The sequence below is a fragment of the Xenopus laevis genome, chromosome 2L, assembly GCF_017654675.1.
Source record: "Xenopus laevis strain J_2021 chromosome 2L, Xenopus_laevis_v10.1, whole genome shotgun sequence".
Lineage (NCBI taxonomy): Eukaryota > Metazoa > Chordata > Amphibia > Anura > Pipidae > Xenopus > Xenopus laevis.
The window spans coordinates 173,008,829-173,021,733 of NC_054373.1; the positions used below are offsets into that span (position 1 = coordinate 173,008,829).

The following is a 12,905-nucleotide window of genomic DNA, read 5'->3' on the forward strand; positions in this document are numbered from 1 at the left end:
TAGATAGATAGATAGATAGATAGATAGATAGATAGATAGATAGATAGATAGATAGATAGATAGATAGATAGATACTTGTGTTGTATGTGCTTTAGTTATTTTTGACAGATTGATAAGAAGATATTTAAAGAAAATTACTGGTTATCTTAAAGCCTACTGAGATCATCAAAGCTGAATTATTGTGCGACCCTTTTTATGACAAGATTGAATTACATTTATATTTTCAGTACTTTCAAAAACCTTAAGGGAGATGTACATAAATTTTTTTGCTGCGAGCCAAGTCTATTTATCATTGATGGTATTTCTTCCCTTCCCAATACTTTAAGGCTAGTCAGAAGTAATTGCTTGGATACAGCAAGAGTCAGAGATCACAAAAACATATAAAGGAAAAACATAAAACTCTGGTAACACTTTCAGAGGAAAGGAAACTAAAGATGGTGTGATGTGAAGGTTAAAGAATATCTTTATCACAGTGTGTAAAGTGAGCCATACACTGATATGCTCATATGGGGAACCCTGGTCAATTGGTCCACAGGATTAAAACACAGGTCATTACATTGTCAGAGAACATTAAGAGAACATTAACAGCCTAATGTGGTCCTTTCCTAATGGCATTTTAAAAGTTGCCCTCTTTAGCACTCTTTCAAAGAGCTCTTCTGCTTAGGACTGGCTGAAAATTGTTTCAGATGGTTAGAGGAACAGAGGGAGGATGCCTGCATGGCTCCCCTCTGCCCCTCATGAATACAGTGCTGCTGAGCTCAGGCGGTGCTGTATTCATGAAAGTGGCCACCAATTTCTGTGGTCTGAAATTGAGCACAGAATCCTGTGGTAGTTTAACTAGCATATAAGGCAGGATGCAAAGTGCAAAAACACATAAATTGTTTGCACTTTTTACCCTGTCTTCCACATTTTAAATGACCCCTAATGTGTAATTAATCACATAATTACATCACACTTGATAAAGGGCTTTGGGCCCGAAACATGTTGTGTGCAATAAAGAGCACTTAGCAGCAAGTTCTGCCTCTTCGTTTGCTTTCTCTCAGCCCTTTTGTTGATTTGCATATATCCTACACCTGGAGCGGGGGTGCCTTGCTGAGATTGAGAGCATAGCTGCCAGTTCCCCAGTCAACCTTTTATATTGTTCATCTTGTAACATTGCGTAAACCTATAAAAATCCAGCTGAGGAGCCTGTTATTAGTTTTGATGGAAAACCAACTAAAGGCCCATTTAAAGGGGAACTATCATGAAAATTAAAAGGAAATATAAACTAAATCTCACTGAAAGAAACTTTCTAGATATGATCAATCAAAAATTCTGTACCGTTTATGTTATAAACAATCATGCTGTTAATTTTGAAATAGTGAGCTCTAATACAAATTCTAGGCAAAACCCACCCAAAGGATGTACTAGACCTAACATATCAAAAACTGACTCCACCTCCTGAATAAATCAAAAACTGACTCCACCTCCTGAATAAAGCGATAATGAAGGTTGCTAAAAGAGGGAGAGTGAAGAGTAACTTTATTAATAAACATACAGTACATAAATTAATAAACAGTACAGAATATTAAATTGATTATATTTAGAAAGCTTTTTAGTTCAGTCAGATGAAGCTTATATTAAATTTTAATTGAATAGATCCCCATTTAATAGTTGTTTTTATTATTCCTAATTACAGGATCCTCCTTCAGGTTCAGGAACTTTTCCTTTGGGTGAAGAAAGGAATCTTGCTTGTTGACATTGCAGTTTTACATCATTTTTAATCTCACAGAGGCCGATTTATCCACAGTCTCATTTTAGTGATTTTTGAAACCATGACTAAGCTCACTTTATGAAATTTAATTTTTTTTATTAAAAAGCATGAATGAAAAAAAAGCCCTGAGCAATCTGAAAAAAAAAAATACGAATACCTATAAATTCTAGTTTTTAGACAATACTTAGCAAAACAAAAATCTGAAAACCTCTAAGGGGCCCATTTTCTAACAATTGATTTTTTCTTTTTTTTTCTATGACTCTCTAGAAATTTCTGTATCTGTAAAAATAAGTCAAATCAACTGGACTTGCTGTGCTGTGTGCTGTGCTGGCCTTCTCAATTCAGAATAACTTGTAATTAAGATCTTCCTTCGAGGATATATTCTTGAAGGAAGATCCTATTTACAAGTTATTCAGAATTGAGAAAGCCAGTTGGATGACTGGTGAAACGTCTTCAAGGAAAACACAGCAAGTCCAGTTGATTTGACTTATTTTTACAGATATACCATGACCTGGATGAATGAGAATCTTCACATACATACAAAAAATTTGTGGTTTTCCTATTTTTTTAAAAAGCTCAAAAAATTTGAGATTTATTAAGTGTAAAAATCAAGAAAACCTCTAAAACAAAACTTCGCCAGGTAAAAGTTGTCAAGGTCAAAGTTGTTTAAAGTCCTATATAACTCAATGGGAGTGGCTTTGATCCAATTATCATCATCATTTATTTATATAGCGCTGTCAAGATACGCAGTGCTTTAAATTAGACTATTTTAAATCAATTCAGACTTTTAGGGGCAGATTTATTGAAGTGAATTCTAGGGAATTTTCGAAGTAAAAAAAATGAGAAATTCAAAGTAATTTTTTGGATACTTCGACCATCGAATAGGATACTACGACTTCGACTTTGAATTCGATTTGAAGTAAAAAAGTTTGAATATTCAACCATTCGATAATCGAAATACTTCGCCAAATTAAACCTGCCGAAGTGCTATGTTAGCCTATGGGGATCTTCTAGAGCAGTTTTCTAAGTTTTTTGAAGTCGAAGAAAAATCATTCAATCCATTTAATCGTTCGATTGAACGATTTTACTTAGGAAAATGGTCAATTTCGGTAAAAAAAAGTTTGACTTCAATATTTGAAGTCAAAGTATTCCAATTCGATGGTGGAATTTCGAAGTATTACCTTCGAAATTTGACCCTTGATAAATCTGCCCCTTAAAGGTTTTCAGATTTTTTTTCACTAGGAATTGTCCATAAAACTGTAATTTTTAGAGGTTTTAGATGGATTCGTGCTTTTTAGCGCATAGATCAGCGTTATTTTACATTCGTGCTTTTTTTATTCGTGCCATAACATTCATAGTTTTAGAGAAAAAGTTTAGTCGTGGTTTCAAAAACCTGCATTTTTTGTATTAGAGTTTTTAGGGTTTTTTAATAAATCTCGAATTTATAGAGCTTTTAAGAAAAATAGGAAAACCGCAAATTTTTATAGATTCGTGGAAATATTAAAAATCTGATTGTTAATAAATGGGTAAGTGATAAAACTGGTCCAACTAACATATTAGTGATACTTTAGAAGAGCAGAGATTGTCCCTGCAGAAAAGGCTAAAGGGATAGTTCTGCATGTAGACATTAAGATGAAGAAAGCAAGAAAGGAAATTATTTTAGAAAATCAAATATTTTCCTAAAAAAAAAAAAATAATTACTGTATTCAATACCAAAGGTTAATTTACTGATCCAAACATAGTATTTTTCCCTATAAACTTTATTAGTGATTAAGGTAATGCAAAATAATTAAACAATGTTACTGAAGTTAATCTCATAATGCATTATCATTATACAATGAGATCTCTAATCTTTTTAGATATAATATTACATTGTTTGTCTATTAGCCTGCTGGAGGTGAAATTGAATTGTATGAAAAGCTAAGATTGTCAAGGACATTACTGAACAACCAAAGTATTCCTTTTATTCCAAAGCCACTGAAGGATTTTTTAAATGTTTTTTTTTTTTTTTATTACATTTGCTTTGTATCGTGAAGATAAGTTCCCCAATGGGACATATAGGAGGAATAAAAAAAAAGATTGATAACAGCAAAATTCACACAATCTTTGCAGCATTTGACATGGAGATTTATCGCTTTCTATTTTCATAGATTAAAATGTTGTGAAGATTAGGCGAGAGAGGTGTATTTCTCAAATCAGTCCCTCTTGGGCTGCCCACTGAACCAGGTAAAATGAATGGGGATGGTAGGATTTCATTACTAAGACCCAGAAGAGCAAATGAAGGTCATGTAATACCCAATAGAATGTAGTGGCATTTAAAGGGTGAAGGGCAGAAATGCATTTGATGTATACATTAGGTTTATATTCTATTTATTACCCATTACATACTCAGTATGGTGAAGTATTATGGTTCAATATGTGCATTTTATACCTTCATTTCATTTTCCATTTTTCCACACTCCAAAACCCATACAGGCAGGTTATCTGGACATTAGTGTATATGAATGTGATAGGGACGTTAGATTGTAAGCTCCACAGGGCAGGGATTGATGTCAATGATGTACAATATCTGTAAAGTCTATCTATTTATTTATACCCCTTGTGGCACTTTTTTAAATCTTTTTTTAGGCACTTTTAAGGATAAGGATTGGTGCAATAGACCCCTGTGTCATATGCACTGGTCTAGTGGGCAGATGTGCGGCTATTAATCTTCTCCCTACGAAATGCCATTAATGTTCCCGACCCTTCATATGCCTTGTGGGTTGAAGGGGAAGAGAAAACAGAACCCCCCCTACCCTTGTGGAGTCTGAAGACCCTTGCCTTCTACAGGCCTTTTGTCCAGGGAGGTCAGGACAAAGGGATCTGCCCTAGTCCTCAGACCACTGGTGTAACTATAGAGGAAGCAGACCCAGCGGTTGCGAGGAGGGGCCCAGGGAAAAGGGGAGGCCAGACGGCAGAGTCTGTTTCCTCTATAGTGTTGAAATCCCCCTCCTTGCCTCCTTCTTTTTCTTTAAATTGATGCGTTCATGCCTGAGTGAGCGGGCGATTGGCCAGGGGTCTGGGTGCATGTAGGAGTCCCTATGCATGCCAGGCCCTCAGAATATTTTTCTGCTGGGGGGGGGGGAGAGCCCGGCATGCTGTTTGCCTCAAAGGCAGCTCTTCAGACTTCAGTTTCACTTTGTGACTTTTGGCTGGTGACCTTGGAGTTTTATGGACTTTTTTTAAGTCTAAGTCCATGTTGTATGTTTTTGCTTTTTTTTGCTTTTACAGCCCATGTTTTTGCTCATATTGGGCTCAATAAAAAAATCTGTACATGGAGGATAAGTCCTATATAAAAAGTATAATAATTAAAATGTATCGTTAATGACCACTGCTGAAAGAGCCTCGAAGACAAAAAAATACCCTCAATTCATTAACACGTCCTAATTTGACTTGGCCTACTATTTCTATACTTGTTTTTTTTTTTTTTTTTTCATTGCAGTCAGATCTGTTGGACTTCTTTTATTTAGTATCTTGACAAATCCAAATTTAGTATCTTGAAAAATCCAAATATATTCACAGATTTTTTTTTTAAATGCTTGCGTCGTGTAGAAATATTGCTGAATTTCTAAGAATGCAGACTAGAACAAACTTCTGTGGAAGAGCTTTTGTAGTATCTGTTCATTTCCTGCTATTACTCTATTACTGGTCCTTTAAACTACCCATATTTTTTGTAATTGGTGGCTGAATACATTTAACTAAGGAATCACCGAATATGGCAGAGCAGAAGGGAATTTCTTCAACAACCAATAAAAGATGGCCGAACATAAGTAGTAGAAAAATACCTTGCAATAAAAACCAGGACTTCTGCTTCAAAGAATACATTGGATTACATGCAATCGACTAATACATGCATTTAAATGAATTTTTTTTCCTTCTCATTTAATTATATTCTTCTTTGGTCTATATGAATGGCCACGGCAATAGCTTTACAGTCAACTATGCAGAAAAGGAATGCTCTATGCATACAATAAGCTGTAGCCACAAAGGTCTATGCCTATGAAAGGGAACAATGGAAGATCATCCTAATTTGTTCAATAAGAAAGTAAAGGAATATTTGACGTTAAGTGATGACATAATGTGCAAAAAGCTACACAGGAATCCTGTTCATAGACATTTACTGCATGAGAGATGAAGCTAGGAAGGTTTAAGAGCCTCATTATGCACAGAGGCTCATTATCCATGCAGGAGTGATTGCTTTCCCCTGGCACTCCAGCTGTTACAGAACTACAACTCCCAGCATGAGGCTTGAAATTGTAGTTCATCGACAGCTGGAGTACCACAAGTTAGGTATCTCTACAGTAGAACTGTTTCAGGCTGATGTCCATACTAATGAATACAAAGTAGAAACAGCCTATTTTACATGGCTTTATAAGCAAAATCATGAATTGTGGCCTGAAAGGTTTATTATTAGTGATGGGCGAATTTATTCAGCAGTCGCAAATTCGTGGCAAATTCCTGCGATTCACCACCGGCGAATAAATTCGCGAGAATTTGCTGTCATCAAAAAAAAATGGACGCCGGCGTCAAAAACAAGATTTCTCAGATTTTTTTGCATTTCCGCGAATTTCAGAGGAAATTTGAAAATTTGCCAGTGAAGCGAAATGCCCCAAATTCGCCCATCACTATTTATTATGAAAGAATTTGCATTAAATCATTACTTGTATATGTTTATCAGTGAAAGTATTGGATGCATGATCTTGAAACCTGTTATCCAGAAAGGTCTGAATTACAGAAATGCCATCTCCCATAGACTCCATTTTATCCAAATAATCAAAATCCTTTTTCTCTATAGTAGTAAAACAGTACATTGTACTTGATTAAACTAAGCTATAATTAATAATCATACTGCCATTCTTATATTCCATGCCATATACACGTTTATGATCCATTATCTGGAAACCCATTATCCAGAAAGCTCAGAATTATTAGAAGACTCCATTTTATCCAAATAATCCAAAAGTTTAAAAAGTATTTCCTTTTTTTCTGTGATAATAAAACAGTCGCGTGTACTTGATCAAAACTAAGATATAATTAATCCTTATTGGAAGCAAAACCGGCCTATTGGGATTATTTAATGTTTAAATTTTTTTTCCTATGCTAAAGGTTGCCAAACAAGCAGATCTTAACCCGATATATGCCCACCAAAGGCAGGGCGATATCGGGTTTAATCTGATCATTCGGCTCTAGGTCCAAGCGATCGGATTGCAACAAAGTAAACGGGGGCAGACGTGACGAGGACCACATCAACTAGATAATGCAGTCCTCGATCACCAAAAAAAATCAACCGCTCCCAATCGATATCTGGACAATTTTTATCCTGATAACGATCAGGAGACCTGTCGGAATGCCCCCTACACGGCAGATAAGATGCCAAATTTGTCTAAAGAACCGAAAACGGCAGCTTTAATCTGACCTTGAATGGCCACCCTCCAGGTATAAAGATCCAAATTTGGAAAGATCCATTATACGGAAAACCCCAGGTCCCGAGCATTCTGGATAGCAGGTCCCATACCTGTATTAGTTATTACAATGGCACTAATTAATTTCATACCCTTTGTACAGTAGAGGGACTCACTCACCATCATTGCGTAGAGTCAGCGGTGTTGGTGGACTCATGACTCTTGTATTAGTCAGTGGGTTTTTCACTAGACAAATATAGCTGCCGACATCAGATGCCTGTGCTTTGGAAATGTAAAGATTCCCTGTTTGCTGGGAGATGAAGCGTCGACTGTCTTCAGCCACAAACGAAGGAAACTCATTGAAAACCCAACTGTAGATGAGCTCTAAAACAGAAGCAGGGAGAGAAACCCTTGTATTTATAGAAGGCATAAGGCATGATGGAAACAAATAAACCAAAATAAAAAACAGTATACCGTATATACTCGAGTATAAGCCGAGTTTTCCAGCCCCCAAAATATGCTGAAAAACGCTACCTCGGCTTATACTCGGGTCAAGCGCAAAACCGGTCGCCGGTGTCTAAGAATAGTCGCCGGCGCCTAAGAATAGTCGCCAGCATCCAAGAATAGTCACAGGCGTCCAAGAATAGTCTCCAAGAATATACGCTGGCGTCCAAGAATGGTCGCCGGCACCTTTTTGATTGAAACTTACCAGAAGCTGCTGCATTTCTCACCCTCGGCTTATACTCAAGTCAATAAGCTTTCCCAGTTTTTGGAGGTAAAATTAGGTACCTCGGCTTATACTCGGGATGGCTTATACTCGAGTATATACGGTATTTAGAACTAAGCATGCATATTTCATGGGGCAGCAAGCAGTGTTCACATTGTGAAAAATAACAACGAATTTACCTTTACAAAGACATGGGCGACAGTAATAATCAAATTAAAACTATCCACAGAAAAAAATCTAATTAAAAATGTGAAGAAGATTGTGGGCATATTGTAAATACACCCCCCCATCACCCTCTAGTTTTTTTTCAAATAAGTTTAGTCTATAGGCCAGGTACCCTTAATGGAAACTTATTTTCCCCACTCACAAATTAGCATTGACATTTTCTGTATATAGAATTCTTCACCTTTGAAAAGGGTTTTTTTGATATTAATCTGGCAAACATAGATATATAAACTAAGCAGCAATATAGCGGGTCATTTAGTCAGAGCTGACATGAAAATTGCACTGTATAATGCAAGATTTGTATCAGAACCACAGCATGGGGTGTTCTGCTGCCAGACCTTTGGGAATTAGTCATTTATTATAGGAGATTGCCGTGTCACACTGCATTCGGCAGGAAATAAAACCACCATGAGTTCTCACTATGAGGGATTTCTCAAAAGGCATTGAAGTCAGATAAAGATATTTGACTGCCTTAACTATGAAATGGCATGGCAGTTATGCTTTGCAAAATATGTGTACATTACATTATTTGGGTAGCAAACACTTAAAAAGCAGTTCATTGGATTATGCATTACAAAAATACAATATGAATACAACAGAGATTAATTATAGGGCAGAAGTGCAAGAGCACTATGGGAGTTATTTATCAAAGTCCGATTTTATCTTAACATTTTCTGCTACAATCTCCGATCAAATCCGCTCTGTTTTTTTACGCTTATTTATTATGACATGTTCCCAAAAATTTGCTTTGCGGAAAAAAAAATAATCAGATTTTCACATTTTTTTTTCAAATTTTTACCCAAAAAAACTCTTATGTTTTTTTGTCCGAAAAATCCAAAAACTTCAGGGTATTGCACGAACCCCAGCGCACATCAAAAAATCATTGGGACTTCTCCCATTGACTTATATTCAACCTCAACAGGTCTGAGATGCCAGATTTTCTAATAAGGACTTTTCCATCCTCCAGGTTTAATAAATTCCTAAAAATTTGTGATTTTTCAAAAGTCGATTTTATTTAAAAAATAAATTTAAAAAAATAAGGATTTTTGCATTTGGAGTTCAGTAAATCACCCCCTATGGGTTAGAAGGGGTACTCCTTAGTGCTCAGCTTTAACCCCATGTCCTCAGCTGGAAAACTCACTTCTGAGTTCCAAACTTTCTCTATAAGCAATGCCACAGCAAGATGCATACATACTCTATATAACATCACCATATGCAAAGTCAAATATCAGCTCGAGTGGCATAAAGGTCACCACCACAGAACTCTGGAGCAGTGGGGTCATGTTCTTTGGAGTCATAATAAATAATATTTCACCAAGAGGCAGACTGACGGATAAGTCTGGATTTGGCAGATTCCAGGAGAACTTTAACTGCTTGAATACATAATGCTGAATAAATGTTTTGGTGGAGGATGGATAATGGTCTGGGGCTATTTTGGATGGTTTGGACTAGGGTGTAAGGGGGTGTGAAGTGATGATGAGTGTTATGTGTGGGAATATTGTAATCTTTTGTGTGGCAAAATGTGCATGTATGTAAAATGTACATATGTTTAAGTGTGTTGGATTTAATTTCTGGGAATCACCGTTAGATCGCAGAAGAGTTTTTTAATTTAATTTTAGGTGTAGTTTTTATCCCAGCCACCAGAGGCCACTATGGGACAGAGAAGGATATAAAAGGAGGTGCACCGCCCAAGTGAAGCCACTTGATAGGAGGGCGTGGCTGGAAGGGTAAGTAAGACCCAACGGCTTAGTTTAGGAGAAGTTAGAACAGGAAAGATTTAAAGTGAGCGAGCACTAGGTGCATGAGGCAGTGAGGGTATTTAGTAAGGGCAGTTGTGGCCCCATCAAGGAGGAAAGTGGAGTTAGTTTCCTATGGGAACTCCGTAAGTGATGGAACCAGTGACAGGTAAGGACTAGGACAAGGCTTCAAGCCAGGACTTGAATAAAAAAAGGGGCCTAACCTGGAAGAGTGGAGGGTATGGGGCCACTATTGGAGAGTGGGGGATACGGGTGGAGTATATATATATATCTATATATATATATGTATATAGATATATATATATCTATATATCTATATATCTATCTATCTATATATATATATATATATATATATAGGTATATAATACACAAAAGCCATGAATATCTTGTAAATTATTTCCTTATAAATGGTGAGTTCTGATGTCATCAGTTATAAACGGTGAGTAGTGATGTCATTTCTGGCACATGACTCACTGAAAGTTGTGTATTATAATAAATAAAGTACCCCCAGTTGCGAAATTTGAGGATATTAGAAGTTACCTTGGAGTTCCACGACCTGTGTAAAAACACTCGGCCTTTGGCCTCGTGTTTTTATATGGTCATGAAACTCCTTGGTAACTTATAACATCCTTATAATTTATAAGAGGGGGTACTTTATTCACTATAAATATAATGTAATAAGATGAATGTTCAGTTTCATTTGATACATCTTTAAACTACTTGTATTGTATATTATATTTGTGCTGCTGAAGCTAAAGATGGTTCATCCAGTAAGAGGCACATGGGAAATGATTGATTTTGCCTTTGTAATATTAAAAGTACTTGGCAAGAGTGACTGAACCCTAAATATAATAGACTAGAAAACACTAATTAAAGCCACACAGGCACAGTCTGCCCAATCAGTAATCAGGAAGTGTTGGAAAAAGTCACAAAACAGCAACAATTCACTAAAAATTCAATGGGATTTTTTCTTAGGGATTCTTTCCAACCAAGCTGACGTTTTTGGACAACTTTTTCTGGGCAACTTTTTCAGCACACATTACATTGAAGACTAAGGGTGTTTTTTCACATCAATACATGGCAAAACCTAGGAAAAAGTTTTGCTCATAATAGAACCCTGTACAGTTAGCATTTTCCTGGATGCAAATGCAAAATGAATGGAACCTGGGCAATTTTCCACTACTTTGTCCTGTATTAAATATATAGATTCATGAAAGGAACACTGGTAAGACTCCATCACAACAGTATATTGCATAAAAACTCAAAAAAGAGTGGAGTAGCTAAGCTGATAAAGAGTATGGAGGGTCTCAGTGATGAGTAAAGGTTGGTGAAGTTGAGCTTGTTTAAATCAGGGGCTTAAGTACGGGTTATGTTCTCTTTGTAAGATAATTTTAAAAGGTTCAAGGGCATCCCCTGAGATAAGAAGAAAGGAAGTTCTATCTCATGGTGCAAACTGTTTTTTTTTTTTTTTTTGCAATGAGAGCTGTGAAGTTGCGGTATTCTCTCTCTGAGATGGTTGCACTGGCAAATATATGAGATAGCTTCAAAGAAAAGGTTGGATACATTTGCAGTAAGTGAGGGTTCCTGATTATAACACTCAGTCCCTGATCCAGAGACTGGTCCAATTGCCCTTTGGAATCAGGAAAGAGTTCTTTGTCTTCCTTGGATCAACAAGACATTAGGTAGAATTTAATTGAGTAACATGAACTTGAACTTGACAGATGTGTCTTTTTATAATCTCAACTGCTGTGCAACGCTATCTCAACAATGCCATATTTATTCATGCAATTAAAAATATTTTATGACCTGAAAAGTTCAATTGTTTGATCTTGGCATTAGCTGCTTGGATTCAGCTCTCGTAGAATTATGTGATCCCAAAAGTGATCGTTGTTACCCTTGATCTATCAGCTAAGTAACTGGAGGGCTGAATGAGTAACAATTCCATTCTCTCAGAGGAAACAAATCAAGTGACACATCTCAGAATTGCTTAAATCAGGGATGTTTCAGATTTACTCTTCAATATTATTCAGCCTTACAGCTCACCGTTGACTTCCTATCGTACGGGCTACAACCACTTAACTCACATTTCCATTCCAGTAATGCCTGCTTGATAGCTTTCTCACAGAATAAATCAGAACAATACAAATGTGCTCTAATGGGAAAAAGCATACATGTTAGGTAAAAAAAGATGCAATGTGAAGCTGCAGGAGTTTTCAATGAAAAAAGCAGGGTACTGCATTATTAATATTATCTTTTGCTTTCAGCTCTTGTTTATTCCTAGCCTGGCAAGCTGCTGATAAAACACTCACTGGTGTACTCTGCCTATCCATGCATTGCTGAGTGCCCAACTTTTTATTTAAAATGTCATTCCCTATAAAATGAGAATATATATGGTAGATTTAGAAGGTTAAAGTGCTGTCTACACAGTAATACAGAGATGAAAAACACATGTCAACCTCTGAAATGTGTTTCTTGGGTTCTTCATATGTGTATTGATCCATTCAATTGCAAACACTCCAAATGTAAGTTGGGGCTGGAGTGATCAAAAATACATATACATTTACATGGGTATTCAAGTACTGTACACAAAATAGCTTGTTTTACAAGGTCTATACGATAGTATTATATATACAGTATATTTGAAAAACCAGTGAGGCATATGTTGGAACTTCCATGTTAAATAAACAAGCCTGTTGAATGTTGTAATGTAATTCAATAAGCATTATATGGTTGGAAAAAGAGAAACATGTTCTTTTTTGTTTCTTTAAGTCCCTCTACATATATGAAGTGTTATTGGTTCAGCTTTCAGTTTTAGCCTTGTCCAAGCTTCCATGCTCAGGGTAGCTCAAAACTTCCATATCTCATTCCCTATGCCTGCTATTGTATTATAGTGCCCTTACAAGAATTTAGTAATGGGTATGGCCACCAATTTAAGGGGCATAATCTGAAATCATGAGAGGTGTGGTCATTAATTTTTATGGCATTATAAACTAAAATCATTA

At 36.3% G+C, this 12,905-nt stretch overlaps 1 protein-coding gene across 1 annotated transcript in view; it reads right to left on the reverse strand.

Moving 5' to 3' along the window:
* The window catches only part of LOC108707575 (contactin-5), an 879,452-nt gene that overhangs the window by 226,217 nt on the left and 640,330 nt on the right, over positions 1–12,905 (reverse strand). Inside the window, exon 9 of the mRNA XM_041582695.1 lies at positions 7,375–7,578. Within this exon, the coding sequence (XP_041438629.1) occupies positions 7,375–7,578 (204 nt within the window). The remainder of the gene's footprint in view (positions 1–7,374; positions 7,579–12,905) is intronic.